Source organism: Microcaecilia unicolor, chromosome 10, assembly GCF_901765095.1.
Source record: "Microcaecilia unicolor chromosome 10, aMicUni1.1, whole genome shotgun sequence".
NCBI classification, from domain to species: domain Eukaryota; kingdom Metazoa; phylum Chordata; class Amphibia; order Gymnophiona; family Siphonopidae; genus Microcaecilia; species Microcaecilia unicolor.
Window position 1 is genome coordinate 79,212,484 of NC_044040.1, and position 27,450 is coordinate 79,239,933.

General features: G+C 44.8%; 1 protein-coding gene across 1 annotated transcript in view; it reads left to right on the top strand.

Moving 5' to 3' along the window:
• The window catches only part of LOC115478974 (solute carrier organic anion transporter family member 1A2-like), a 221,067-nt gene extending 202,183 nt beyond the window's left edge, over positions 1-18,884 (top strand). The window contains 1 exon segment of the mRNA XM_030216667.1: positions 18,469-18,884. Within this exon segment, the coding sequence (XP_030072527.1) occupies positions 18,469-18,712 (244 nt within the window). The 3' untranslated portion in view covers positions 18,713-18,884.
• Positions 18,885-27,450: the final 8,566 nt, after the last annotated feature.

A 27,450-nucleotide genomic window follows, 5' to 3' on the forward strand; every position in this document is an offset into this window, starting at 1 on the left:
CTGTCTGTCTGTCTGTCCTAATTAGATTGTAAGCTCTGTCGAGCAGGGACTGTCTCTTCAGGCAGTGGCGTACCAAGGGGGGTGGTGGAGGCGGTCCGCCCCGGGTGCACACCGCTGGGGGAGTGCCGCGCGCTGGTCAGCGTCGTTCGTTTCCATGCTCCCTCTGCCCCGGAACAGGAAGTAACCTGTGCAGAGGGAGCATGGAAACGAATGACGCTGACTGGCACGCAGCACCCCCCCCCCCCCAGTGGCGTGCACCCAGGGGGGTTCTTTTGCTGGGGTGGGGGGTGTCCTTTCGCCGGGGGGGGGGTCATGCTGCACCGGGGGGGGGCGCTGCACCCGGGGAGCGAGCGCATCGGCGATCCGCCCCGGGTGTCAGCCCCTCTAGGAACGCCACTGTCTTCATGTTCAAGTGTACAGCGCTGCGTACGTCTAGTAGCGCTTTAGAACTGATAAGTAGTAGTAGTTTATTAAACTAGTTAAAAAGTGGTAACATTGTTGGGTCCGCTGGGAAACAGTGATCATAACAGATACAGCAGAATTAGAAAAGGTTCAAAGAAGAGTGACCAAAATGATAAAGGGGATAGAACTCCTCTCACATAAGGAAAGGCTAAAGAGGTTAGGGCTCTTCAGCTTGGAAAAGAGACGGCTGAACTCCTTGCTGGAGGACGTGGTAACAGTGGTTAGCTTATCTAGGTTTAAAAAATATCTGGACAAATTCCTGGAGGAAATCTCTTCAATTGGCCAATGTGATAGTGTTGTTGAAACAGGGGAGGGATCTGGACAATCCAGGCCCATTTCGATTCTCAATGTAAAAGCCAAGTTCGCAAAACTTTTGGCTAATCATATGGCTAAGGTGCTCCCTGCTTTGATAGAGGATTCCCAAGTGGGCTTTGTTCGAGGGCGTACTATTACACATAACTTACAGAAGGTTTTTATCTCCATGGAGCAGGTTGAGCGAATGGCTAAACCTTCTCTACTTGTCAGTTTTGACGCAGATAAGGCATTTGATCGAGTGAATTGGGGGTTCATTTTTGCCACTCTACGCAGGTATGGATTTAATGGCTTCTTCCTGGATGCTGTTGGAGCTTTGTACTCGGATCCTATGGCGCAGATCCAAGTGAATGGAGTGATGTCGTCGGCCTTTAGGATACATCGAGGTACACGACAAGGTTGCCCCCTTTCGCCATTGCTTTTTGTTTTGTCATTAGATCCCTTGGTTAGGAATATTATCAGTAATGGAGACATTCAGGGGGTTCGCATAGGAAGTCGGGAGTTCAAGCTGTTGGCGTTTCCAGACGATTTGTTGGTGCATATTGTGGAACCCCAGACATTTTTAGCGGAATATGGAGATTTCTCTGGCTTTCAGCTGAATGTAAACAAATCTTTGGCACTACCTACAGTTCCATCAATTCGGGATGCCTGGAATGGCCCTTTTCCCTTGAAGTGGGAAACTACCTCTTTTCAATATTTGGGTATTCAGTTACCTTTTAAGACTTCTGTGTTATATCAGGTGAATGTGCCATTACTTTTGGAGCACAGTAAAGCACGGTTAGCTCAGTGGGTGCATTTTCCTTTATCGATTCATGGTAGAATACAGCTTTTTAATATGGTCCTATTTCCTAAATGGCTCTATACTCTCCAGTTGTTACCTCTGAGTGTTGAAACAGGATTTAACAGTTTTAAAGAAGCTCTTATCTCATTTTTGTTGGCCAGACCGCAAACCAAAAATGGCTTTTAAGCATCTGATTGGTGCCTTTAAATATGGGGGATTGGGCCTTCCCGATATGCAGCTTTATAATTATTCGTGTCTTCTCCGTCATCTTGGTGACTGGGTACTTGAAGAGCGGAATTATACACCCCGAGACTATGAGAGGGCTTATTATTACCCATGGCATATTAACTCGTTGTTACACAGTGCGAGAGTGGATTTACTGCCAGCTTTGCGCTAGAGCGTGATTGTCAGTTCAATGAGACAGACGTGGCGATATCTGGTGCCATTGTTGGGAGGATAGCCCGAGGTTTCTGACCAACTACTGATCTGGGGCAACCTGGGTTTCACTCGAGGTCATGATGGAGCTAGTTTTCAACGCTGGGATGCTAAGGGAATTACCTTGATACAACATGTTTTGGATGATGGGGGTAGGATGCTTTCCTGGGACTCATTACAGGCAAGGGGAATAGTTGAGCCTAAAGAGTTTTTGGCCTATTGTCAGTTACAACACTACATTCGTGATCTTTCCGGGTCGGCTTTCTCTCCGTCACTGGGGGAAAGGTTACAGATTCTTTTTGACAAATTCAGAGAGGGGGGCCTGGCGGTTTCAGGTTTGCATGCGGCTTTGAGAAAAGTCATTCCGAATAAATCCCTTGAGGAACTTGCCTGCAGGTGGAGTGGGGATTTAAGGCCCTCAGCAGTTTCTCTTGATTTTTATGTTTAAATCATTTTTATTAACAAAATACAGTGTAAACTTCTCTTAAAACATTTCTCTTGTCATATTAATATAATAACACTTATTGACTATGCAGTCTTAAACATTTTCTTTTTTCCCCCCCCATCCCCAGCTACCAGGATCATACTAATGTCCGAAACAGTCTATTTTGTCCAAGATCCATATTGCTCCAACTGCCCAAGTCTGGCTCGTAGCCGTTGATGAATCCTCCTCTGAGTGCTTGGATGTAAAGTGTATAAAAATCTTCCCCAGACTTTTCTAAAGAAACTGATGTCCTGTGCTGTAGCCTCCATCAACCCACAAAGTTCAGTGTGCAAGAGTTCTATCATCTTAGATCGCCATAGATCTTTGGATGGGGGATTCCCCTCTCTCCACAGAAGTAATATTACTTTCTTCCCAGTCATAGAGGCTCTTTGCAGAAACCCTGTTAATCCCGCTGGGGCAGGTCTTTGGATATTGAATATATCAAACAAGATTAGAGGGTCAGCCAACATCCGTCTGCTCCAGTATCTTGTAATTTCCTTAAAGATTAAGGTCCAAAATTGACGGATGTGAGGACATGCCCAAAACATATGACCCAGCGTGGCTTGGGCAGCACCACATTTCATACACTCACCCGTGCCGAATCCAGCTTTCTTTGCACGGGCTGGTGCTATATAGAATCGCACCGCAAATTTGTACTGTTGTTCCCAGTCTCTAATATATGTTGATCTTTGTAGAATTCAGTTAAGATAGCCCTGTATTGTGTCCGCCGTAATCTCTCCTCCCAATGTCTTTCTGCCAGTTACTGGCTAGTCCACAATAGTCTATATCCTCTGTGGAAATCAAGTAGATATCTATGAGTGATACCGTAAAAGGCACCACATTTTGCGATCCTAGTGTTAGTGCCGTGGCTAAGACCTCCTGCACATCTTCACTTAGTTTACTGCTCCCAGGGATGTTGTATAGTGTCGTACCTGCAAGTAGGCGTAATAATCTGTCTGTGTCCTACCTGTATTCTTGTTGCAGTTCCTCAAACGGTTTTATCTGTCCGTCTTCATTTAAAAGTTGATAAAGATAGTGTATCTCCTGTTGCCTCCACCTTACAAAGGTCCTCTGCAAAGTTCCCGCTGGGAATCTGAGGTTCAAGTTAAAGACAGAAATGGAGTGGCCTTCGCCGAGAATCCGTGCCTACGCACAGCCACCGCCACATGCCCTCAGCGAGTTAACGAACAGGTTTCTCCTTGGACGGCTGCCAGATCCTGTTCCAGTTGTGTGTAATAGCCAGCTGGGGATGTATGTTGGGATGCATGGAGGCCTCCAGCTGTACATTTGTGAACTGTTGGCTGCCTACTAGCCAGTCTCTCGCATGCGCATGGCGCACGCCACAGTGAGGTATCTTAAATTGAGCAGTCCCATTCCCCCGTGTGTTTTTGGCTTATACATGATGTTTAAAGCCAGCGGGGACGTCTATTTTTCCAAAAGAACCGCCTTAGCACAGCCTGCAACTTCCTCTCTTCCCGTCTCCCCAGGTATAAGGGCAACATTTGAAATTTATAAAGCCATTTGGGCACCACCACCATGTTATACAATGCTATTCGCCCCGTAAGAGACAGGGGGCAAGACCCCCACAATCCCAGCAACTGTGCAGTGTCTGCCAACAGGGGGGCCACATTTGCATCATAAATCGTGTCCAACTGAATAGGTATTATAACTCCCAGGTATTTTATTTGCCCTGCGGCCCACTCAAATGGAAACGAGCCCTTCCATTGCATTTTTGTGGACTCTGATATTGGGAGTGCCAGAGACTTGCTATAGTTTAATCTAAATCCCGATAATGCTCCGTATCTTTGCAGTTCCATCAGCAAATGACTTACCGATGTTTGTGGCTTATCCACTAATAGTAACAGATCATCCGCATAGGCTAAGATTTTCAAAATCTCCTTTCCCACCTCCATTCCCACTATATCCGGATGTTCTCTTATTATATTTATCAAGGGTTCCAGGGTGATCACAAACAGTAGGGGGGATAGCGGACAACCCTGTCTCGTGCCTCTTTCTATCTTAAATCCTTGCGTTTTCACCCCGTTTACCAGCAGGCATGCCATCGGGTCCGCATAAAGCATCTGCACTGCATGAATATACCATCCCCGCAAGCCCATCCAGTTTAATGTCTCCCACATGAAAGGCCAAAGCACCCTGTCGAAGGCGCGTTCCGCATCTAAACTTATCACCAAACTCGAAGGTGCTCTGGTGGGGGCTTCTGTTAAAGCCGCAACTAATCGTCGCACATTCATCACAGATTGCCTTCCACGGACAAATCCTACCTGTTCCGCTCCCACTATGGATGGCAATATCAGCGCCAAGCGCTCCGCCAGAACCCGTGACAGTATCTTAACATCTATGTTAATGAGCGATATGGGCCTGTACGAGGCTGGATCCAATAGGTCTCTTCCCGGCTTTGGTAGTAAGCTAATCATAGCCTCATTGGTATATCTAGGGAATCTGCCGTCCTCCACAGCCTCTTCATAAAGATTTACCAGGGGCCCCACTATTTGGGCTCTTAAGAGCTTGTAAAATTCACTGGAAAACCCATCTGGACCAGGCGCGGAGTGCAATTTTAATTTCTGTATCGCCACCCCCACCTCTTTCGCTGTTAAAGGTAAATCTATTTCTTGTAACTGTGCCTCTGTAAGTCTTGGCATTTTAGATCTTAACAAGTACTCCCGAATTTTCTCTTTCAAATCCCCTTCGGGTTCCCCTTTATATAACTCTTCAAAATGTTTCCTAAATACTTCCGCAATATCCGCTGGGTGGGTGACAATCCCCCCCGCTCTCCCATGGAGCCGTGTTATAAAATGTGGCTTACGGGCTCCTTTTACCAAGCGCGCCAACATCCCCCCAGGTCTGTCCCCATACCGCTTGAGAGCATATTTCCGCATCACTATGGATCTCATGGTTCGTTCGTGGAGTAAACTATTTAACTCTGTCCTTGCGTTTATCAGATTTTCAAAAGACCCCTGCGTGGAATCTCTGGTGTACTGTCTTCTCATCATCCTAACCCGCCTTTCTAATGCTATAATTTTTTGCGCTATTTTCCGATTTCTAAGACTAGTGTATGCTATCAAGTCCCCCCTGATCACCACCTTTGCGGTCGACCAGAACAGACCAGGGCTATCCACATGCTGCTCGTTATTTGCTGCAAAATCCTCCCATTTGCCTATTAGAAAGGATTTGAACTCAGGTGAGGTGAATAAGTAGGCCGGGAAGCGCCACCCCCTAGGTTCTTGGTAGTATGGCTGCATCTCCAGGTCCACCCATATCAACGCATGATCGGATACCCCCTCTGTGCCTATCTCCGCTTTGAAGGTCTGGGGGAGCAAATCCTGCGTCATCAGAATATAATCTATTCGTGATTGGGTTCGGTGGGCCCGCGACGTGTGCGTGTAATCACGCTCCTCCTCATGTAAAAGTCTCCACGGGTCCACCAAACCCAGCGAATCACAGAATCCTGCCAACAATGTGATCTCATCTGTTCCTCTCACGCCTCTAGGGTTTGACCTATCCAGCTGAATGTCCAATACTTGGTTCATATCTCCCGCCATTATTAAAGGGTCCTTCCCATGTCTCTGGCACTCCGCCATCAATTGGGCGTAGAATTTTTTCCCACCTGTTTGTGGGGCATACACCGCCACCAGTGTACGTATCTGTCCTTGCAGGTTCAGGCTTATTCCCACATAGTGGCCCCCCAGTGTCTGCAAACAACATTTTGGCTTTGGCCGCCAGGTTTTTATGCAACAAAATTGCTACTCCTCCCCTTCTACCACTAGAAGGAGACCCAAAAATTTCTCCTACCCAGTGTCGCTTAAGTTTATCTTGCTCCTCCTGTGGCAAACGCGTTTCCTGTATACAGGCTATGTCCACCCCCTGTCTCTTCAGTGTATCTAATATCTTTGCTCTTTTTATCGGGGACGTGATCCCTCCCACGTTCCAGGAGGCTATTCGTATCCCGGTGTTGGTCCCCTTAACCATATTCATAGTCTATAGCCTTCCTTATAGCTAAATCTATTCTAACATCCCTCCGGGAGCCCAGCCTCCCCCTTCGGGCTTCTATCACCACCTGATGTTTCCTCGAATTGTATCGAGCAGCAGGATCTCTTTTTCTATATCTCTGCCTGCGGATTCCTTCCAGATCCTGGATCTCTAATTTCCCTCTACCCCCTTTTTCCCCCCCCCCCCCCCAGCTACTCCCTTCCCCCCTCCCTCCTTCCCTCCCTTCTGCCTTCCCCTGTACCTTCCCTAGTGCCCCGCCCATCACAAAAGGATAGGCTCTGGGGGGTTTTCAGTGTCTCCGGGCCCCTGCTCGTACAGATAACAATTTCTCTTGCAATTTCACATTGTACATGTTAACAACATCTTACCATAAACTTTTTTCAACCAACAGTTCTACTTTTTTATAAAGGTGTCAGACGCCTCCCTCTTCTTGTTCAATATTTGATCTGTTCTCTTTTATTCCTTGTACACATTGTTGTGCGGCAGAAGCATTTTCAAACTGCTTCCATGTTCCATCTATTTTAATCTTCAGCAATGCCGGATATAATAGCATAAATGGAACATGGTGGTCATGAAGTTGCTGACATATAGGTGTAAATTTTTTCCTCTTCTCCTGCAACGCGGCAGATAATCTTGGAATATTCTAATCTGATGTCCATCATAACGTACTTCATTCGTTTTAATCTGTATCCTCGTAGAATTTCTGTTTTGTGCACGTAGTTATGCACCCTTGATGATTACTGTGCGGCGGCGTCCATCGTCCATCTTGAAATCTTCCTATTCAGGCACTCTCTCTAGACCAAACTCTTCCCTGCATGATCCGATACACGCGAATTCCGCTGCCAGCCAAGTTTCCAACACAGAGGCAAGCACCCGATCACTGACAGATTCAGGCAAGTCCCACACACATGAGATTACCACGCCGCGATCTGTTTTCGATCATCATCGAGCTTTGCCGTTAGAGCCTGTACTTTATCTTCAATGCACGCTTACTTGCCGCGTGGCGGGGCCTATCTCATCCTCCGCTGCTGATACTCGTGCCTCTAGTTCAGTTGTTCTTCTGACTGTATCTGTGAGCAGCGCTTCAAATTCCGCGCTCCGTTCACTTAATTTTTCAAACTTCGGCGCCAGCGCTGCTCCGACAGCCTCCGTTAGCTGCCGTAGTTGTTCTTCTGTGAACTGCATGCTGCCATTTTGCGTCGCGCCTCTCCCCCAGCGCTCACAGTTTCGCTTGTCTTTTTCTTTTTTTGCGCTTCTGTAGCCATATTTGTCGCTGGCGTGCCCAGATATTTTTCCATGTAATCTTCTCTATCAGGTAAGGTGATTTTAAATCGTCTTCTTGCAGGTTTACAAGTCAGTAAATGCTTTAAACGAGCAGGGGCCTCAGAGAGCACAGAATCACGTCTTCTCCGTTCAGAGCATCACGTGACCCCCCTCCTCTCTTGATTTTTATAAGTTGATTAGGAGAATTCTGGAAATTTCGGTGAGTGTGGAAATCCGGGAGTGTCAGTTTCGCACTTTACATAGGGCTTATTTTATGCAGGAACAGAAGTTTAAGGCTGAGGGCTTAGAAACTCCTGAATGTAAAAAATGCAGGCGAGATACTAACTCCTTTTTTTCATGCTTTCTGGGACTGCCCGAAGGTTAAACACTTTTGGAAGGAAATAGCAAGGTACATGGAGAAGTTATTGGATCGGGTGCTACCATCTCTGTGGAGGGGTGGCTGCTTGATAATTATGAAAATTATAGGACACACAGTCGCGCACAGGTGTGTTGCTACGCAAGGCGGGGGCTGTGGGTAACGGGTTATATGAGTGTTTGGGTAGGGGAGATTGCTCCGTCCTTTTGGGCGTGGAGAAATCGATTACATGATATAATGCTGCTGGAGAAGAGGTATGCTATGGGTTCCCCGAAACGCTGGAAGGAGTTTTTTAGCAGTATAGGGGGTATATGTCGGGTCCCTTCCACACAGGGCTAGGAATTTGATACTGAATTCCCTTTGAAAAGAATCTCCTATGGTAGGTTGATCAGGTGACTGTTTGTGCAGCGCTGTGTAATGCCTTGTAGCGCTATAGAATGCTAAATAGTAGTAGTAGTAGGTGAACTGCTGGGTTGCCCCAAGGTCACTGTATGTCATCAGATTTTGGCCTGGAGGCTGGAATCGAACTGTGCAACCTTTTCCAAGGAATGTTTTTTTGTAGGGTGGGTTTGTAGGGTAGGGATATGGGACACAGTATAGATTACAGATGATGGTTTTTTTTTAAACATAGTTGGCAGTTACTATTGAGTTGAGCTCTTCGTCTTATAGATATATTGCTTATTTAGATAACTGGTACGTTGTCCTAATGAAATGATTGAACAGTTATTATAGGAAGGGGGGAAGGGGGGTCCTAAAAATTTGGTTAAAAGTTTGATGACAGATTATATCGGTTTGTTTTTACTATATACAGTTTTATATTTGAATTCCTGGATACGTGTATTTTTGGTGGTATTTACTATGAATGGTCATCAATAAAACAGTTGAAACATAAAATGAATCAGAGAAAATATTTCTTCACTCAACGTGTAATTAAACTCTGGAATTCATTGCCAGAGAATGTAGTAAAAGCAGTTAGTTTAGCCGGGTTTAAAAAAGGTTTGGCTGGCTTCCTAAAGGAAAAGTCCATAGACCATTAGTAAAATGGACTTGGGGAAAATCCACTGCTTATTTCTTGGCTAAGCATCATAAAATGTACTGTACTGTTTTTGGATCTTGCCAAATACTTGTGACCTGGATTGGCCACTGTTAGTAACAGGATGCTGGGCTTGATGGACCTTCAGTCTATCTCAGTATAGCAATACTTGTGTACTTATGTAACAGGCATGTTTAAATAAGGAAGTCAGGCAATGATGATGTTACCAGGTGGGTGGGGCTAACACTGAACTGCTAGTCTTCCTGGTCCAAAGCTTCCCCATCAGTCTTTCTAGGTTCAAGCTTTTCTTTGAAATTGGCACCACAATATCCACAAACCATCAGTATAACTATAATAAAATGACCAAATGTCAGCATATATACACCTAGAACAGTGAGGTAAACTGGAATAAACTGGAAAATAGGTAAATCGATATGACACAGGGTTAGTGCTATAACATATTTTATAAACACATTATCCTATCCATATAACAGAAATATAATACAGTGAAACAGAATATAGTGAAATATCTTAATATGCAAAAGAGGGGGTATGTGCAACCGAACGTATAGACAGACAAGATGGGAAAGCAAAGGCATTAGGAAAAATAAAAGGGGTGGCTAGGGTAAAACTGTATGTACAGTCAAATAAATGCAGTGTGTACAAACAGTCTCAATGAGAGGGCATGTAGCAAGTTAGTCCAGATGTGATGTGAGTGATTGAATAGTCAGTTGCTACAGCCTTTAAAGGCTGCTTCTAAAGTACAAGAGGTAGTCTAGAGTTAGGAGTAGACTTTCTGAAAGTACATTCCAGAGTGTGGTCCACCACTCAGAAGAAAATTTATTGATGGGTGTGGTCCCATTGTGTGATTTCCTTTAGTGAGGATACAATTAGTGATGCTTCTTGGAGAACATTAGAGGTCTCCAATGTATGTAGAGTGACAACCATTCTTTGATTCCTTCTTCACTCCCAGTTGAGCGCAGCCAAGGAGTCAGGTTTTCAGAATATCCTTAATGAAAATGCATGAGAGAGATTTGCATGCCTACTACTTCCATTGTGTGCACATCTACTACTACTACTATTTAACATTTCTAAAGCGCTACCAGGGTTGCGCAGCGTTGTACAATTAACAAAGAAGGACAGTCCCTGCTCAAGGAGCTTACAATGCATTTTCATGACCCCTGTGACTCCTGCTGCTATGAATCCAGGCAGGATCAGAGAAAGTGCACTTCTTCTCCTCCCCTAGACAGGGGTCGACACAATATACTGTGCTATGCTTTAGCACAACAGTCTGTTCAAGATTTTCCAGCACTAGTCTTTTTCCTGTGCTAGACGTCCTGCATCAGGAATTTCTTGAGTAAAGCAATGGTACTATGGGACCCAAAATCCCTGGTGGCCCTGGAAGGATCCCTCTACTCACTGATCCCACAAATTTCCATGGTGGCCTAAAGGTATCCTCCCTTACTCCCACCTTCCTGTGCACCTCCAACATTAGGATGCAAGACTGATACCCACATGCCGCCATCTTGAAAAATGGTGGCACCTGGACAATGCGTGGTGCATCAGGATTTACCATGTGGAGTTTGTCTACCATAACTGAGGACTGAAGAGACTGCTGTGAAGAGCTGCACATACTCAGAACTTTACATTAATTTTGAGCTATGGGAGAGCAATCACTCCCAGCACCACTGTATGAAGTCACACCTTGTGTGCCTACTCAATCCTGCCTGTGAATGGAAAAAGCAATGTTGCTTTACCTGTAACAGATGTTTTCTGAAGACAGCAGGACTCATTAGGCACATGATCACTCTCACCTCTCTTTCTATAACTTTTGAACTAACTGAGAATTGAGGAGACCACTGTGCATGGGAAGAGCTGTGCATGCTCAGGGACTTTACACAAAGTTCTAAGCTGTGGGAGAACAATTCTATCCCTGCACTGTCGGATGGCATCACTCACTTGCATATCATATCAATCCTGTTGTCTATGGAAAATGTGTGTACAGGTAAGCAACACTGTGGTTTGTTTTTTTTTAATTAAAACATGTATTTATTTATTTATTAGGATTTATTTACTGCCTTTTTGAAGGAATTCAGTCAAGACGGTGTACAGCAAGAATAAGTCAAACATAGGCAACAGACAATTACAGCAGTAAACTATTCAAATAACAATACAAGGTATATAGTATGCTGCATTCCAATGTCAACACCAATACACAATAAACCATTTTAATAGGTAGCATAGGGTGTAAGCAAAGATGGAACATATAGATACAATATAATATAAAACAAATTTTTAAAAATCTATAAAACAAGGGTGAAAAAAACCCCAAATGTCCAATGGGAAACGGAAACATTTTTTTTGCCTGTGCATATTTCTATAAGCTAGCAACTAGGACCTGACAGGTTGCAGGCACAAATAATAATTAGAAGGCCTAGAAAAAAGAACAGGCATTTGTGTGACGGGCTATGCAGGGAACCAAGCAACAACCACAGTGGTATTTTTAGCTAATCAAATTTTAACAAAGCTCTGTTAGATATGAGAATGGAAAAGCATGAACTATAAGGGAGATTTTGTATGTTCATCTATAAAAGACAATGAAGTGCAATGAATTTTAAAAGCAAACACTGTCTTGAATAAGGGGTGATGCTTTATAAGTATTCATTCTTTATGGCTGTTAGCTGTGATTTATCCTTAGCAGTAGGAACAAGAACAACTGACAGACTGAAAGGGTCAATTGGCCTTTTTCTGCCATTATGTACGATGTTACTATGGAATCAGTTTTCAACTTTTTAACTAGCTAACTTGAGGCGTTAGCTAATTAACCCCCCCCCCCCCCTTAAAATTTTCCTTTCCTGGTTTGCCTAACTTTTGGCTCCTTTTACAAAGCAGTGCTATGGATTAGCAGCATGCTGAATGTGCTTCACATCCAGTGCACGCTAATCGGTAACGCTGCTTTGTAAAAGGAGCACTTTAACACCCAAATTTAGAAAGTCAGCTCCAGGAAGTATTCCTGTGGTGTGTTTATAACTTACCAGCTAGCTTTAAGTAGGAAAACCCAGCCATACATAAACTTCTTATTGTAAGTTTTATTACATAGGCCCTGTACATACACAGAAGTCAGTTTTAAAGACACGCTGAGTAGATAAGATAATCAGTTAATTTTAGGTGTTATCTTTAGATGATTTTTCAATCAATTTGATTAGCTGATTTAGCCACATCTATTTGTGCGCCCCTGCGGAAAACAGGAAGTTACAGCAAAGGGGGCAGGGCGCAGCAGAGAGAAAGAAGAAGGACTCCTGAGCCGACACAGGGCAGGCAGCTGAATGTGGAATGCTGCTGCTGTTAGTGCTCAGAAAGGGAAAATCATTTTGAAATGTACATGGGGGGGATGCATGATGGGGAAATGTTTAGCGATGCTGGAAAGGGGGGGTGCAGGAGAGAGACATGGGGGGGAAGAAATGTTCATCTTACCCGAGCAGAGGGGATGGGGCACAGGACAGAGAAATGCTGGACTCTGGAATGGAGGTTAGAAAAGCGGGAGATGGCCGACGGGGGTGAGGCTATCACACTGGTTCACCCAAAACAATAGCAAACGCTATTGAAAACAATAGCAGAAAGGTAATTAGAAATAAGGACTGCCTATGCCTAGTCTATCTGTAAAATGTTTTAAAGCTTTCTAAAGCTGTTCCAGTTGATAGACAGTGCCTTCAAAGGTGGAGAAAAGAGCAGGGGAGAGAGGAGACTTGCTGGGTATGGATTGGAGGGGGGAGAGGAAAAATTGCTGGACATGGATGGAGGGAAGGGATAGAGGAGAATTGCTGGACATGGATGGATGGAGAGCGGGGGGAGAGGAGAATTGCAGAACATGGATGAATGGATGGAGAAGAGCAGGGGAGAGAGGAGAATTGCTGGACATGGGTGGAGGGGAGGGCAGGGGAGAGAGGATAATTGCTGGACATAGATGGAGAAGAGAGCAGGGGAGAGAGGAGAATTGCTGATTATGGATGGAAAGGAGAGCAAGGGAGAGAGAAGAATTGCTGGACATGGATGGATGGAGGGGAGGACCGGGAAAAGAGGAGAATCACTGGACATGGAGGGGAGGAAAGAGAAAGGAAGAAGATGCACATGGATAGAGGGGAGGGGAAAATGCTGGACATGGATGCAAGGGATGGGAGAGAGGAGAAATGCTGGATATAGATGGAGGGGAGGGAAGAGAAAAGAAGAAGATGCACATGGATGGAGATCAAGGAAAGGGACGAAAGGAGGAAAAACTGCACATGGATGGAGAAAATAGGCAAAAGCTGGATCCACTGTAACTCTTCCAGTCAAGCCTGCGGAGGACCCAGTTTTTACTTATGGATGTAGGGCAAGAAATGAAGAAGAAAAGAGGAAAGTAAAGAAATAAATGGACAGGAAGCCCTTGAAACAGAGTTAAGAGAACAGAGAGAGCAGCAAAATCAGATACTGGGACCAACATGATCAGAAAAACAAAATCACCAGACAACAAGGGTAGAAAAATAATTTTATTTTCATTTTAGTGTTTGGAATATGTCCAATTTGAGAATTTACTTCTGTCTTATTTTACACTGTATAGGAGTTAACATGTTTCTTTCTGGTAGTGTGCTGTATGCAGAGTCTAGCTTCTTAGGATTTCAGGTTAATTTTGCCTGTATTTGAAGAGAGGCTATCTCTGTTCTGCATGTGTGACTGCAAGGCCAAGTGTCTGAATAGGGATCTGTTTGTTAGGTTCTAAGATTTTGATAAAATACTGTGTATCATATTTGGTAAGACTGTTCTCCTAATTCCTGGTCTGTGTGCTAATTTGGTTTGTGTCATTTTGGGTATACTGGAGCTGTACCAGCTTATAGAAATGATTTAGAATGTAAAAAAATGGCAAGTTATTTTTCTTCTCCTATACTGGTGTAATATTTTGATTTCTTTTACTAGCCATGGTGCATATAAACAGGTATGTGGCTACTGTGGGTGTGGCTACTGAAGGGGCGGAGTCAGATAGTGACCCCATCCCTAAGGTTACCCATAATGAGTACCAGTACCTTTTTTCCTACATAAAAGCACTGGTACTTAACAAAGTTTACTTAAATTTCTTTCAAAATTCTTTTACCCCCAATATTCAACTGGCGACAGTCAGCGTTTTTGTAAACGCTTACCATTGCTGGCTAAATTAGCCCCAATATTCAGTACCAGGCCATTTCTAGGCACCAGCGCTGAATATTGGTGGCTACATATGGGCGGGCTGGGCAGCGAAGCTTATGCAGGCTCCGCCAAAATTCAGCCAGGGTCTGCATAATAGTATGCAGGCCCCAGCTGAATATCAGGCTGGGACCCACATAAGCTTTTTTAAAAACCTGGAGCCCCCCCCAAAGCCCCTGACACATCCCCCTCCCTCATCTCACGGCAACAAGAAACTTCCCCTGCCCCCAAACTCCAACACCTCGGTAGTTCTGTTAGCCCCCCCCCCCCAACACCTGCCTTGATCTCTGGTGGTCCAGTGGTTTTCATTGGGGGCAGGAGCAGAGCCCCCTTGCTCCTCCCCCTCACGGTATCTTCGCAAAATGACTGCTGTGACCTCTCACAGCAGCTTGTGGTACTTCATGTGAATGTGGTAAAGGCGGTTAGCTTAGCGGAATTTAAAAAAGGTTTGGATGGTTTCCTAAAGGAAAAGTCCATAGACCATTATTAAATGGACTTGGGGAAAATTATTTCTGGGATAATCAGTATAAAATGTTTTGTACTTTTTTGGGATCTTGCCAGGTATTTGTGACCTGGATTGGCCACTGTTGGAAACAGGATGCTGGGCTTGATGGACCTTTGGTGTTTCCTAGTATGGCAATACTTATGTACCACGAACTGCCATGAGAGGTTGTTGAAGCCATTTTGGGAAGGCGCCCAAAGGGGCAGGCACAAGGGAGCTGCGGGGGGTGAGAAGGGCATTTGGGGGAAGGAGCATGTGCCAGAGGCTTGGGGGGGCTCCAATTTTTTTAAAAAGTTTATGCAGGTCCCAGCCTGATATTCAACTGGGTCCCACATAAGCTTCAGCAGATACATTTAGGACAACTTTTGAGGTGTCCCAAATTCACCCAATTAAGGTCATGCAGGCCTTGGTTGAAGATCGCTGGTACCTGCATAAGCCCTGGCTATTCCCCAACACGGCCCCTGGCCCACAACTTAAGCAGCTCACTTTTTGGGGGGCCAGTCAGAGGTGATATTCAGCGGCAGTGCCCGGTTTAGTCCCACTAAATATCGGCGGTTGGGCGGGGATAGATGATTTAAGTGGGCCAGAGCCTGAATTTTGGCACTGTAATGTTCAGGATACTAAAATTTTAATAAACAAAAACTGCTATGCTTTTTGCATGTTGCTAAGATTCAATGCTAAAACATACATTTGGACAGCAAAATCCCAAGAAAGCAGTATAGTACTGGTGAAATGACCAAGAAATTACCTCCTACCAACCTTCTTATCCTCCATGCTCTTCCCCTACCTCTTCTTTATTTATTTATATTATTGCATTTGTATCCCATATTTCCCACCTATTTGCAGTCTCAATGTGTCTTACAATATTACAACATGTCAGGCATCAATCATCATAAGTAAACAAATGAATTACATAAAGAAATAGATGTATCCTTTCTCTCATACCTCTTTTATTCCATTTACTCCTTGTTCATTTGTCCTACCACATACCTCCTTTGTTGATTTTGATACTACAAATTGTATTCTTTTGTTACTATGTAAGCCGCATTGAGCCTGCAATGAGCGGGAAAGTGCAGGGTACAAATGTAATAAATAAATAAATGTCACTTCCTATTCCTCAGGCTGAATAGTATTAGCAGCTCTTCTATTCTTCTCCTTCGAAGGATATGGTAGTGGGCTGGTTCCCCATTACAGTTTCCACTTAGTGCTAGTACACAGTGCACTTGACTCTTTTACTGCTCCTCGCTTGTTCCAAGTTTCCAAGTTTATTTCCTTCTATCTAAAGTATGTGGTTGGGCTAGCCAGAGACCCTCTTCCCTTCATTTAATGATGCAGTGACCAGGGAAGCAGGAGACAAAGACAAAGGCATTGAATCTGGGCTAAGTACATATACTGCCACAGTTTAGATCCAGTCCCTTGTTCCAAAAGCTGTGGGAGTATTTACAAGTTAAATGCGATTACACTGGAAGAGCCACTAGAGGACTCTGTGATTTCTCAAGGGAAAAGACATGGAACACATGGAACAAACACAGAAGATCTCCGAAGGAGAGGAAGGGATGTAAAACTTAGTATTGGTTTGGATGGGCTGCATGATCTTTATCTGATATCACTTTCTATGTTTCATCTATACAACAAAACTAAAGAACGTAATGGACATAACACAACTCTTCCGTTGTACGATTCCCTAGTGTGGCTGTGCCACATGAACTTTATCTTACCACAACATCACTTTGTATTTGTTTACACCGGAGTCTGCAACACCTCTCCGGTACTATGTAAGCCACATTGAGCCTACAAATAGGTGGGGAAATGTGGGATATAAATGTAACAAATAAATAAATAAATATACAAGTATGATATTCATTGACAACCCCCCCCCTCCCAATATTCAAAAGCATTTAACTGACTAGAATTGGCACCTAGCCAGTTAAATGCTCTATAGCCGGCTAACCAGGGCCAGTCCAACCCAGTAAGCGAGGTAAGCATGGCAGGAGGGCACCAACCTCTGGAGGGCACTGCCTTGCCATGTTGACCCTCGCCGCTTACCTCAGCTCCCGGACCCCGACAGCAGCCCTGCCTTCGGTTTCCTGCTCCGGTACCCGCGCCGCCCTAGGGCATTTAAATCTTGTATTTAAATTTACCTCCGACGTCGCAGCAGCTACACAGCATCAGAGAAAGTGCTGCTGCCCGACATCTCTAGCTTTCCCTTCGCTCATTCGTTCCCTTCTCAGTGTCCCGCCCTCGCAAGGAAATGAAGTCAGAAGAAGGCGGGACACTGAGGGAACGAACGAGCAAAGGGAAGGCTGGGAGACGGCAGCAGCAGCGCTTTCACTGATGCTGCGCAGCTGCTGCAAAGTCGGAGGTGAATTTAAACACAAGATTTAAACCAGAGAAGAGGGCGGGCAGGTGGACATGGGAGCGGAAGGGCAGGGGAGAGATGAGCATTGATTGATGGACATGGATGGGAGGGCAGGGCCCAGGGAGACAGGAGAAATTACTGGACATGGAGGGGAGGGAGGAGAATTGCTGGATATGGATGGATGGAGAAGGGAAGGGGCGAGAGGAGCATTGATGGACAAAGATGGACATGGATGGGAGGGCAGGGCCCAGGGAGAAAGGAGAAATTACTAGACATGGAGGGGAAGGGAGGGAGGAGAATTGCTGGATATGGATGGATGGAGGAGGGAAGGGGAGAGAGGAGCATCAATGGACAAGGATGGGCATGGATGGGAGGCCAGGGCCCAGGGAGAGAGGAGAAATTGCTGGACATGGAGTGGAGGGCAGGGGAGAAAGAGGAGAATTGCTGGGTATGGATGGATGGATGGAGGGGGGCAGCCGGGGAGAGGAGAATTGCTGGATATGGATGGATAGATGGATGGAGGGCAGGGGACTTGCTGGACATGGGTGGATGGAGGGGAGGGCAGGGAGAGAATTGTTGGACAGAGATGGAGGGAAGGGAAGGGAAGACAGGTGAAATATTTTCAATGATGTCATGGCTAGTAAAAGGGGTGTGACTACTGTAGGGGCGGAGCCATAGTGATCCCGCCTCTGGATGGGTAGAGGCGCCGACTAATAGGCTGCAGGAGGGCACCAGAAACCCTAGCACCGGCCCTGCGGCTAACTGCACATTTTCAGCGGGACATGGCCAGTCATGACCTGCTGAAAATTCGTGGTTAGCGGATAGCCGGTTATATCATGTGATAAAACTGGCTATCTGCCAATTTTCATCGCATCGCCAGCTAAGTTTGGCAGCCATATTTGGCCACTTGAACACCAGGCTTATCAAACTTAACCAGACAGTGCTGAATATTGGCTTGGCTGGTTAAGTTTGAACCGGCCAAAAATAAACTGAATATTCAATGCCAGTCACCAGAAAAGGCACGGCACTGAATAGCTAGGCTCAGCGCCAACCGCGGGAGTTAGCCGGGCTAACTCCTGCAGTCTGAATATCGGGCCCTGAGACTTTATTTTTTATCATCAATTGATATCTTGCCAAAGATAAGAATATACTCAGCAAAAAAAAAAAGGTTGCACTATGTCTGCATTTTACAAACTGCATAGCACACTTTTGACATATATTTTTTGTTAAAATTTACAGGTCATTATACCTTGGTGTGACAGCAGCATTACGCGCAGTGGGCTATATTCCATGTGCATTTATTATTATTATCTTAAAAAGGCGACATGTCCATGAAAAGGATAAGGCTTCAATGAATGATGGAATGGAAATGCCAAACAAAGGACAAGAAAACAATTCTGTTGATAACGACAATGTTCAGCAGCTTGATAGTTTACTAAAAGGAATCACCACGCAGTCTTTAGAGGAAAGCATCTTGCTATAGAATGGGTATTTGTTAGAATGGATAACTGACAGATCTAGTCTTTTTTTGATAAATATAATCTTAAAATGTTTGCTTCTGTAATGGCCCCTATGAAAACAGGATCTTCTTCAGGTTGTGTCATCTTTCATCAAACTGATAAAATAAAATTAGACATAAATGTTATTTTATATTAGATTTCTGTTCCTCATTGGCCTCTTTTTCATAGTGCAAAAACAGCTGAGGAAGGAACCTATATGAAGTTTATTAAAGCTAATATACAATCAGAGCTGTATTTAATTTATTTGTGTTGGCCTAATAAATGATATATACACAGCAACCTCACACACACCAGACACTATTACAGAAGAGCAAGATAAAATAGTCCTATGATAAGCCAGAGTAAACAGACAGAAACAAAATACTCTGATGTTTCACACTTTTTTTTTCAATGAATTATCACTAGTATACACTAAACTCCATATATATCAATTCAATTTACATTTTATACACACACACACACACACAAATATATATATATATATATATATATAAATTTTACAGTTTTATTTGTTATTACTATCTACATTTATGTGCTGAGTGGAATGAGATTATCTTTAAATACAGACTTTTTATCATGACCACCCACCAATTTTTGAGCTGTAAAACTCCAAATATTAAAAAGGTAAATTGACTTACTATGAAGCATCAACCATAAAATACTCTGTAATTCTTTCCTGTATTTTTTCCCTGTCTGATTAATTAACTTATACTAAGGAAGAAGAAATGACTCGGAGCTCAACAATAAAGTTCAAATACTCACAAAACTGAGCACTGCCATCACCAGTCAAAAAAAACTCCTATACTTATTTGTTCAATCATATATTTTTGTATTATAACAGTTTTTTAAATATTTTAATATTATTGGTACCAGCTGAAAAAAAAAAGAGCAGCAACTTAGCAGAAATGGCTTCTGCTTGATGGAGCTTCTCGAAAAGATTCCGGGAGCCACCATTCAATAATCTTTAACTGCCTTACATGCTGCCACTTTCTTCTTCCATAACCGCATCACCTATCCCTAACTCTTCTCAATGGTGTGTAAAATTACCATTTGAAAAAAAAAAAAAGCAGTACCACCTTACTGTTAATGATGTCATAGTGATGTAGACTTTTATAATAAACACTACTACTACTACTACTAATAGCATTTATATAGCGCTACCAGACATACGCAGCGCTGAACATCTCATTGCCTCGATGGTCCAGGAATCAATGGGCCCGTTTTGGGCCACTTCATAATTGAATTGGTGGTCAGGGGGGCTCCGAAGCTGGAGCGCCGTTAAAACGCGTCCAGCTGCGAAGGCGTGCTAGACGTGAATGACGGTTCTCAGGCTGAGTCCCGGCAGGAAAATGGCCAGCTTGCGGCCTAGCCTGTTGGAAGGGAGAGGGGACTGAGCGAGGGCAAAGTTCGCACATGCTCAGTCCATCCCTGGAGCTCTGATTGGGCCTCGCTGAAGCCTGAGGCCCGATTTTAGAGCTGCCCAGCTGGAGTTCCAGGGATCCTAGTGCTTTGCAGGGTCTTTTTATTTTTGGACCCGATTTTTGTTGAGGTCCTTTGGGACGGGAACCATCAGTGGTCGCCAGGTCAGGAGACTCTGTGGAGTCAGGTAAAGGGTTGTTGGTCCAAAAATTTTGTTTGGTTTATTTTTAAATTGTGGATTTTGAGATTTAAATTTGTAGAAACTAGAGAGCTAATGGAATTTAAATTTTTTTTGTAATTTTGGGTTTAAGAGAATTTCCTGGGAATTACTGGGGGGGTTAAAATTTAATAAAAGATTTTTAGTGGTAGTTTTCCGGGGGGGGGGGGTCTTAAAGGGTGGTCTTTGGCAGGGTTTAAAAGTAAACCATTGACGGAGTGGGAGTCTAAAGGGTTAATTAGATTTTTGATGGGTACTCTGATTTATTTTGGAATTTGTAAGGGGGTTAAATTATAGGAAGATTTCTATTGGTCAAGAGATGCCAAGTATTCTAGCTGAGTCACTGTTGCCTAGGAAACGGTGAGCTTGTGAAAAACAGAAGGGCAGAAGCAGCTGAAGAGAGAGAGTGTGTTGGGAGAGTGTCTAGAGGAGAAAACAGGTGAAAGCAATTCAAAAATATTTTAAGAGGGACTTCCAAGGTTTGCTAGGGAACCTGAAATATAGTGATGACTGTGAATATTTTCGTTAATAAATGTCAGAAGAACTGGGAAGAGAATAAATGATATTGGCTGATGTAAGTAGCAGAGTGAGTGAAGCTTAGTAGAGAAAATCCAAAGGAATATTCTTCCTTGCGAGGTGTGGATGGAAGTAAAAAAAATGAGGTATGAAACATAGTGTATGGAATTGAGTGTAACAGTGTTTCAGCTGTATTTGCTTCTGTTTCCGCCCATTTTAGTGAAGGGAAAGTAAAAGAAAGGTGAGGCCTGGAAGAGAGGGATTTTTCTATTACTTTTATTTTCATTAGTTTAATTGGCCACAGTGTTTGCATATCCCTGAAAAAGTCACCTAGAGGGGCATAATCGAACGGGGATGACCATCTCTAAGGGCGTCCATCTATAAGGACGGCGCCGCGAAGGGGCGGGGAAACACGTATTATCGAAACAAGATGGGCGTCCATCTTTCGTTTCAATAATACGGTCGAGGACGCCCAAATCTCAACATTTAGGTCGACTTTAGAGATGGTCGATCTAAATGTCGAGATGGGCGAACTTAGAGATGGTCGTCCCTGGTTTTCACCCATAATGGAAACCGAGGATGCCCATCTCAAAAACGACCAAATCCAAGTCATTTGGTTATGGGAGGAGCCAGCATTCATAGTGCACTGGTCCCCCTCACATGCCAGGACACAAACCGGGCACCCTAGGGGGCACTGCAGTGGACTTCACAAATTGGTCCCAAGTGCATAGCTCCCTTACCTTGGGTGCTGAGCCCCCCAAAACCCACTCCCCACAACTGTACACCACTACCATAGCCCTTATGGGTGAAGGGGGGCACCTAGATGTGGGTACAGTGGGTTTCTGGTGGTTTTGGAGGGCTCAACATTTACCACCACAAGTGTAACAGGTAGGGGGGGATGGGCCTGGGTTCGCCTGCCTGAAGTGCACTGCACCGACTAAAACTGCTCCAGGGACCTGCATACTGCTGCAATGGACCTGAGTATGACATTTGAGACTGGCATAGAGGCTGGCAAAAAAAGTTTTTAAAGTTTTTTTGAGGGTGGCAGGGGGTTAGTCACCACTGGGGGAGTCAGAGGAGGTCATCCCCGATTCCCTCCGATGGTCATCTGGTCAGTTTGGGCACTTTTTTGAGACTTGATCATGAAAAAAAATGGACCAAGTAAAGTCAGCCAAGTGCTCGTCAGGGACACCCTTCTTTTTTCCATGATCGGCTGAGGACGCCCATCTCTTAATCACGCCCCAGTCCCGCCTTCGCTATGGTGCCGACATACCCCCATGAACTTTGGTCATCCCTGTGACAGAAAGCAGTTGAGGATGCCCAAAATCGGCTTTCAATTATGCCGATTTGGGCGACCCTGAGAGAAGGACGCCCATCTCCCGATTTGTGTCGAAAGATGGGCGCCCTTCTCTTTCGATTATGCCCCTGTTAGTATAGTTGTTTATTTAGTGACAGGAAGATAAGGTTTTCTCTCCAAATTTAATTTGATTAAGCTAGGTATAGGGAGAAGTTCCACCAGGAAAGGAAACCAGGGACTACACATCACTTCTTGGAAGGAAATCTTTGGGCCCCCACACAAGAAAGAGTCTCATGCTTCCAACATCTTAAGAAAGGCGACTACAGCTAAGTAACTGATTAAACAGGAGCATAAACTGATATACTTACCAGAATATCACCTGGGTTCTTGCATGGTGAACATATAGATTATTCACAAAGAATCAGATTCAAAGTCTAAGAATTCAAAAGGTTAAAAAAAGAAGAGAGTTTATGCATTCTAAGGTTAAAGAATTTTTACTTATCTGATGCTTGTGCTGGTTCTGTAGTGCTTCGGATAATTCTGTTAAGAGAGAAAAAGTTAGTATAAAAAGTTCTTTTGGGAAAATTTGAATTCTAATGTTAAGAGTGAACAAATTATATTGAATTTCTAATATATAATAAAAAAAAAACCTACCAAAGTTGGTTGAGAATATAAAATAAGGATATAAAATTTAAAAAACTGAAATTGTTTTTGTTTTTTTTCTTGTATCTTGAATGTGGGGGATTACTACTACTACTACTACTACTACTACTATTTAGCATTTCTATAGCGCTACAAGGCGTACGCAGCGCTGCACAAACATAGAAGAAAGACAGACCCTGCTCAAAGAGCTTACAATCTAATAGACAAAAAATAAATAAAGTAAGCAAATCAAATCAATTAATGTGAACGGGAAGGAAGAGAGGAGGGTAGGTGGAGGCGAGTGGTTACAAGTGGTTATGAGTCAAAAGCAATGTTAAAGAGGTGGGCTTTCAGTCTAGATTTAAAGGTGGCCAAGGATGGGGCAAGATGTAGGGGCTCAGGAAGTTTATTCCAGGCGTAGGGTGCAGCAAGACAGAAGGCGCGAAGTCTGGAGTTGGCAGTAGCGGAGAAGGGAACAGATAAGAAGGATTTATCCATGGAGCGGAGTGCACAGGAAGGGGTGTAGGGAAGGACGAGTGTGGAGAGATACTGGGGAGCAGCAGAGTGAGTACATTTATAGGTTAGTAGAAGAAGTTTGAACAGGATGCGAAAACGGATAGGGAGCCAGTGAAGGGTCTTGAGGAGAGGGGTAGTATGAGTAAAGCGACCCTGGCGGAAGACGAGATGGGCAGCAAAGTTTTGAACCAACTGGAGAGGGGAGAGGTGACTAAGTGGGAGGCCAGCAAGAAGCAGATTGCAGTAGTCTAAACGAGAGGTGACAAGGGTGTGGATGAGGGGTTTGGTAGAGTGCTCGGAAAGAAGGGGCAGATTTTACGGATGTTGTAAAGAAAGAAACGACAGGTCTTGGCAATCTGCTGGATATGAGCAGAGAAGGAGAGAGAAGAGTCAAAGATGACCCCAAGGTTTCGAGCTGAGGAGACAGGGAGAATGAGAGAGCCATCAACAGAAATAGAAAACGGGGGGGAGCGGGGAGGTGGGTTTGGGGGGGGGGGGGAAATGAGAAGCTCGGTTTTGGTCATATTTAATTTCAGGTGGCGTTGAGACATCCAGATAGCAATGTCAGACAAGCACGCTGAAACTTTGGTTTGGATGCAAGGTGAGATATCAGGGGTAGAAAGGTAGATTTGGGAGTCATCAGCATAGAGATGGTAGGAAAAGCCATGGGATGAGATTAATGAACCAAGGGAAGAAGTGTAGATAGAAAAGAGGAGGGGACCAAGAACAGAACCCTGAGGTACGCCAACAGGCAGAGGGATAGAAGTAGAAGAGGATCCACCAGAGTGAACACTAAAGGTGCAGAGGGAGAGGTAGGAAGAGAACCAGGAAAGGACAGAGCCCTGGAATCCAAGTGAGGACAGGGTATTGAGAAGTATGCTGTGATCGACAGTGTCAAAAGCAGTGGAAAGATCAAGAAGAATGAGGATGGAATATTGACCTCTGGATTTAGCCAGTAATAGGTCATTGGAGACTTTAGTAAGTGCAGTTTCGGTTGAGTGGAGAGGGCGAAAACCAGATTGTAGTGGGTCAAGAATAGCATGTGAGGAGAGAAAATCAAGGCAGCGGCGGTGAACAGCACGCTCAAGTAATTTGGAGAGAAAAGGAAGGCGGGAGATGGGTCGGTAATTAGAGGGACAAGTAGGGTCGAGTGAAGGCTTCTTAAGGAGAGGTGTGACCACAGCATGTTTAAAGGCAGCAGGGACAGTCACAGTGGAAAGTGAGAGGTTGAGAATGTGACAGAAAAAAGGAATAAGAGCAGGAGAGATGGCATTAAGAAGGTGGGTGGGAATGGGATCAGAGGAACAGGTGGTACATTTTGAGGAAGAAAGGAGAAGTGTAGTTTCCTCAATAGTAACTTCAGGAAAGGAGGAAAGGGAATGAGGGGAAGGAGAGAGAGGGGAATGGACTAGTGGAGGGAGAGGTGGTGAGGTAGAGAAAGCAAGGTTTATCTTTTGAACCTTGTTGTGAAAGAATTCAGCAAGGGTCTGAGGAGATAATGAAGGGGGAGTTGGGGGAGGGGGCACCTTGAGGAGAGAGTTCAATGTGGTGAAGAGAAGTTGAGGATTAGAGCCAAGAGAGTTGGTCAGTTTGGCACGTAAAAGAGCAGATTGGAAGGAGGTCAGCATGAACTTAAAGTGTAAGAAATCAGGATGAGAGAGGGGGCGGAAGGATCATGGAAGAAGGCAAGCCAGGCGTCAAAGTCACTGAGAAAGGATGAAAGGGACTTATCAGGGGGACGATAAATGACCGCTATTCGAAGAGGCAGAGGAGAGAAAAGGCGGATAGAGTGGACTTCAAAGGAGGAAAAACAGTGAGATTGAGGTGGAAGAAGGGGTTGAAATTTGGAGGAGGGAGAGAGAAGTAGTCCAACACCGCCCCCACGGCCAGCAGGGCGAGGAGTATGTGAAAATAGATAACCGCCATGGCACAGGGCTGCGACTGAAGCAGAGTCATCAGGGCAGAGCCAGGTTTCTGTTATGGCGAGCAGATGGAGGTGACGCGAGATAAAGAGGTCCTGGATATAGGAGAGTTTGTTACAGATAGAGCGGGCATTCCATAGGGTGCAAGAGAAGGGCAGAGAAGAGGAGGGGAGTAGAGAAAGTAGAGATGAGGTTAGAGAGGTCGCGGTGAGATCTGTAGAGTTGGGATAATAGTTGGTGAGGTGGGCCAGGATTGGGATTGATGTCACCAGCTGAGAGTAAGAGAAGGAGTAAAAGAGAGCAGAGGAGAGTAGGAGAGGTGTGGCCACGAAGGCGTCGAAGGCGAGAGGTATTTAGGTGGAATGGGGAAGGCAAAATGGATGGAAGAAAGAGGCGGAGATTAAAAGCCAAGAGGGAGGAAGAGGGTAGGAGAGAAGGTGAGGTGATGAAGTCGATGGATGGGCAGTGAGTTCCTGTAGCGGAGAGAGGTAGGGGGAGAGGGAAAAGATTAGGAAGGGACAGAGCTAGGAAGAGAATGTGAATAGGGGCCATAAATGACTAAGTAAGTTTAATGTACACCCGCCCTTTACTCTCAGCGGTGTGATCCTTGCCCCCACACCCCCGTACGATTACAAATGTTAATATCCTTTACACTGGAACTCATTGTTTGCAGAGAGCCTGAGGGGCAGGGGTGGTTACATGAGCACCAAAAGATAACAGCAATTCTTGTACAGCTTCACTGAAATGAACCTTTCTCCAATATACTGCAACCTTACCTTTCTTGATTTTTGCTTTTGCCAACTGCAAAGCTTCCATAGTCAAGGAACTTCTCTGAAAAGTTTTGCAGAGTACTGCTGGATTACTCAGGGGTTCTTTTACTAAGGTATGCTAACGGGATTAGCACCTGCTAAATGCCGCACAGCCCATTGTGTACCTATGGGCTGCATTCCACTTAATGTACGCTAAATCCATTAGCATACCTTAGTAAAGGGACCCCTAAGAAAACCAATGCTATACAATATTCTGCCTCATTTATTTTATCAAGGCAGTATTTATGCATTGAATCATTGTCTTCATCAATGTGTTCTTTGCAATAATTCTACCAATATAGGAGCACAGAAAAATAAAGACAGATAAAGACTATCCAGCTTATAATCGAACGAGAAAAACGCCCAAGTTCCGACCTAAATCGGGAGATGGGCGTTTATCTCACAAAAACGATTAAAGCGGTATAATCGAAAGCCGATTTTGGACGTTTTCAACTGCACTCCGTCGCGGATGCGGACAAAGTTGATGGGGGCGTGTCAGAGGTGTGGCGAAGGCGGAACTGGGGCGTGGTTATCTGCCGAACAGAGATGGGCGCATTTCACAGATAATGGGACAAAAGTATGCGTTTTTAGCTAGAATTTAGGGCACTTTTCCTGGACCCTGTTTTTTCACGAATAAGGCCCCAAAAAGTGCCCTAAATGACCAGATGACCACTGGAGGGAATCGGGGATGACCTCCCCTGACTCCCCCAGTGGTCATAAACCCCCTCCCACCACAAAAAATGATGTTTCACAACTTTTTATTTTGACCCTCAAATGTCATACCCACCTCCCTGGCAGCAGTATGCAGGTCCCTGGAGCAGTTGTTAGGGGGTGCAGTGGACTTCAGGCAGGTGGACCCAGGCCCATCCCCCCCCTACCTGTTACAATTGTGCTGCTTAATGCTTAGTCGTCCAACCCCCCCCCCCCCCGAACCCACTGTACCCACATGTAGGTGCCCCCCTTCACTCCTTAGGGCTATAGTAATGGTGTAGACTTGTGGGCAGTGGGTTTTGAGGGGGATTTGGGGGGCTCTACACACAAGGGAAGGGTGCTATGCACCTGGGAGCTCTTTTACCTTTTGTTCTGTTTTTGTAAAAGTGCCCCCTAGGGTGCCTGGTTGGTGTCCTGGCATGTTAGGGGGACCAGTGCACTACGACTCCTGGCCCCTCCCACGAACAAATGCCTTGGATTTATTCGTTTTTGAGCTGGGCGATTTCATTGTCCATTATCGCTGAAAAGCAAAAACGCCCAGCTCACAACTTGGCGAATAAAACATGGACGTCTAATTGTTTCGAAAATACGCTTGGGTCCGCCCCTTCACGGACCCGTTCTCGGAGATAAACGCCCATGGAGATAGGCGTTT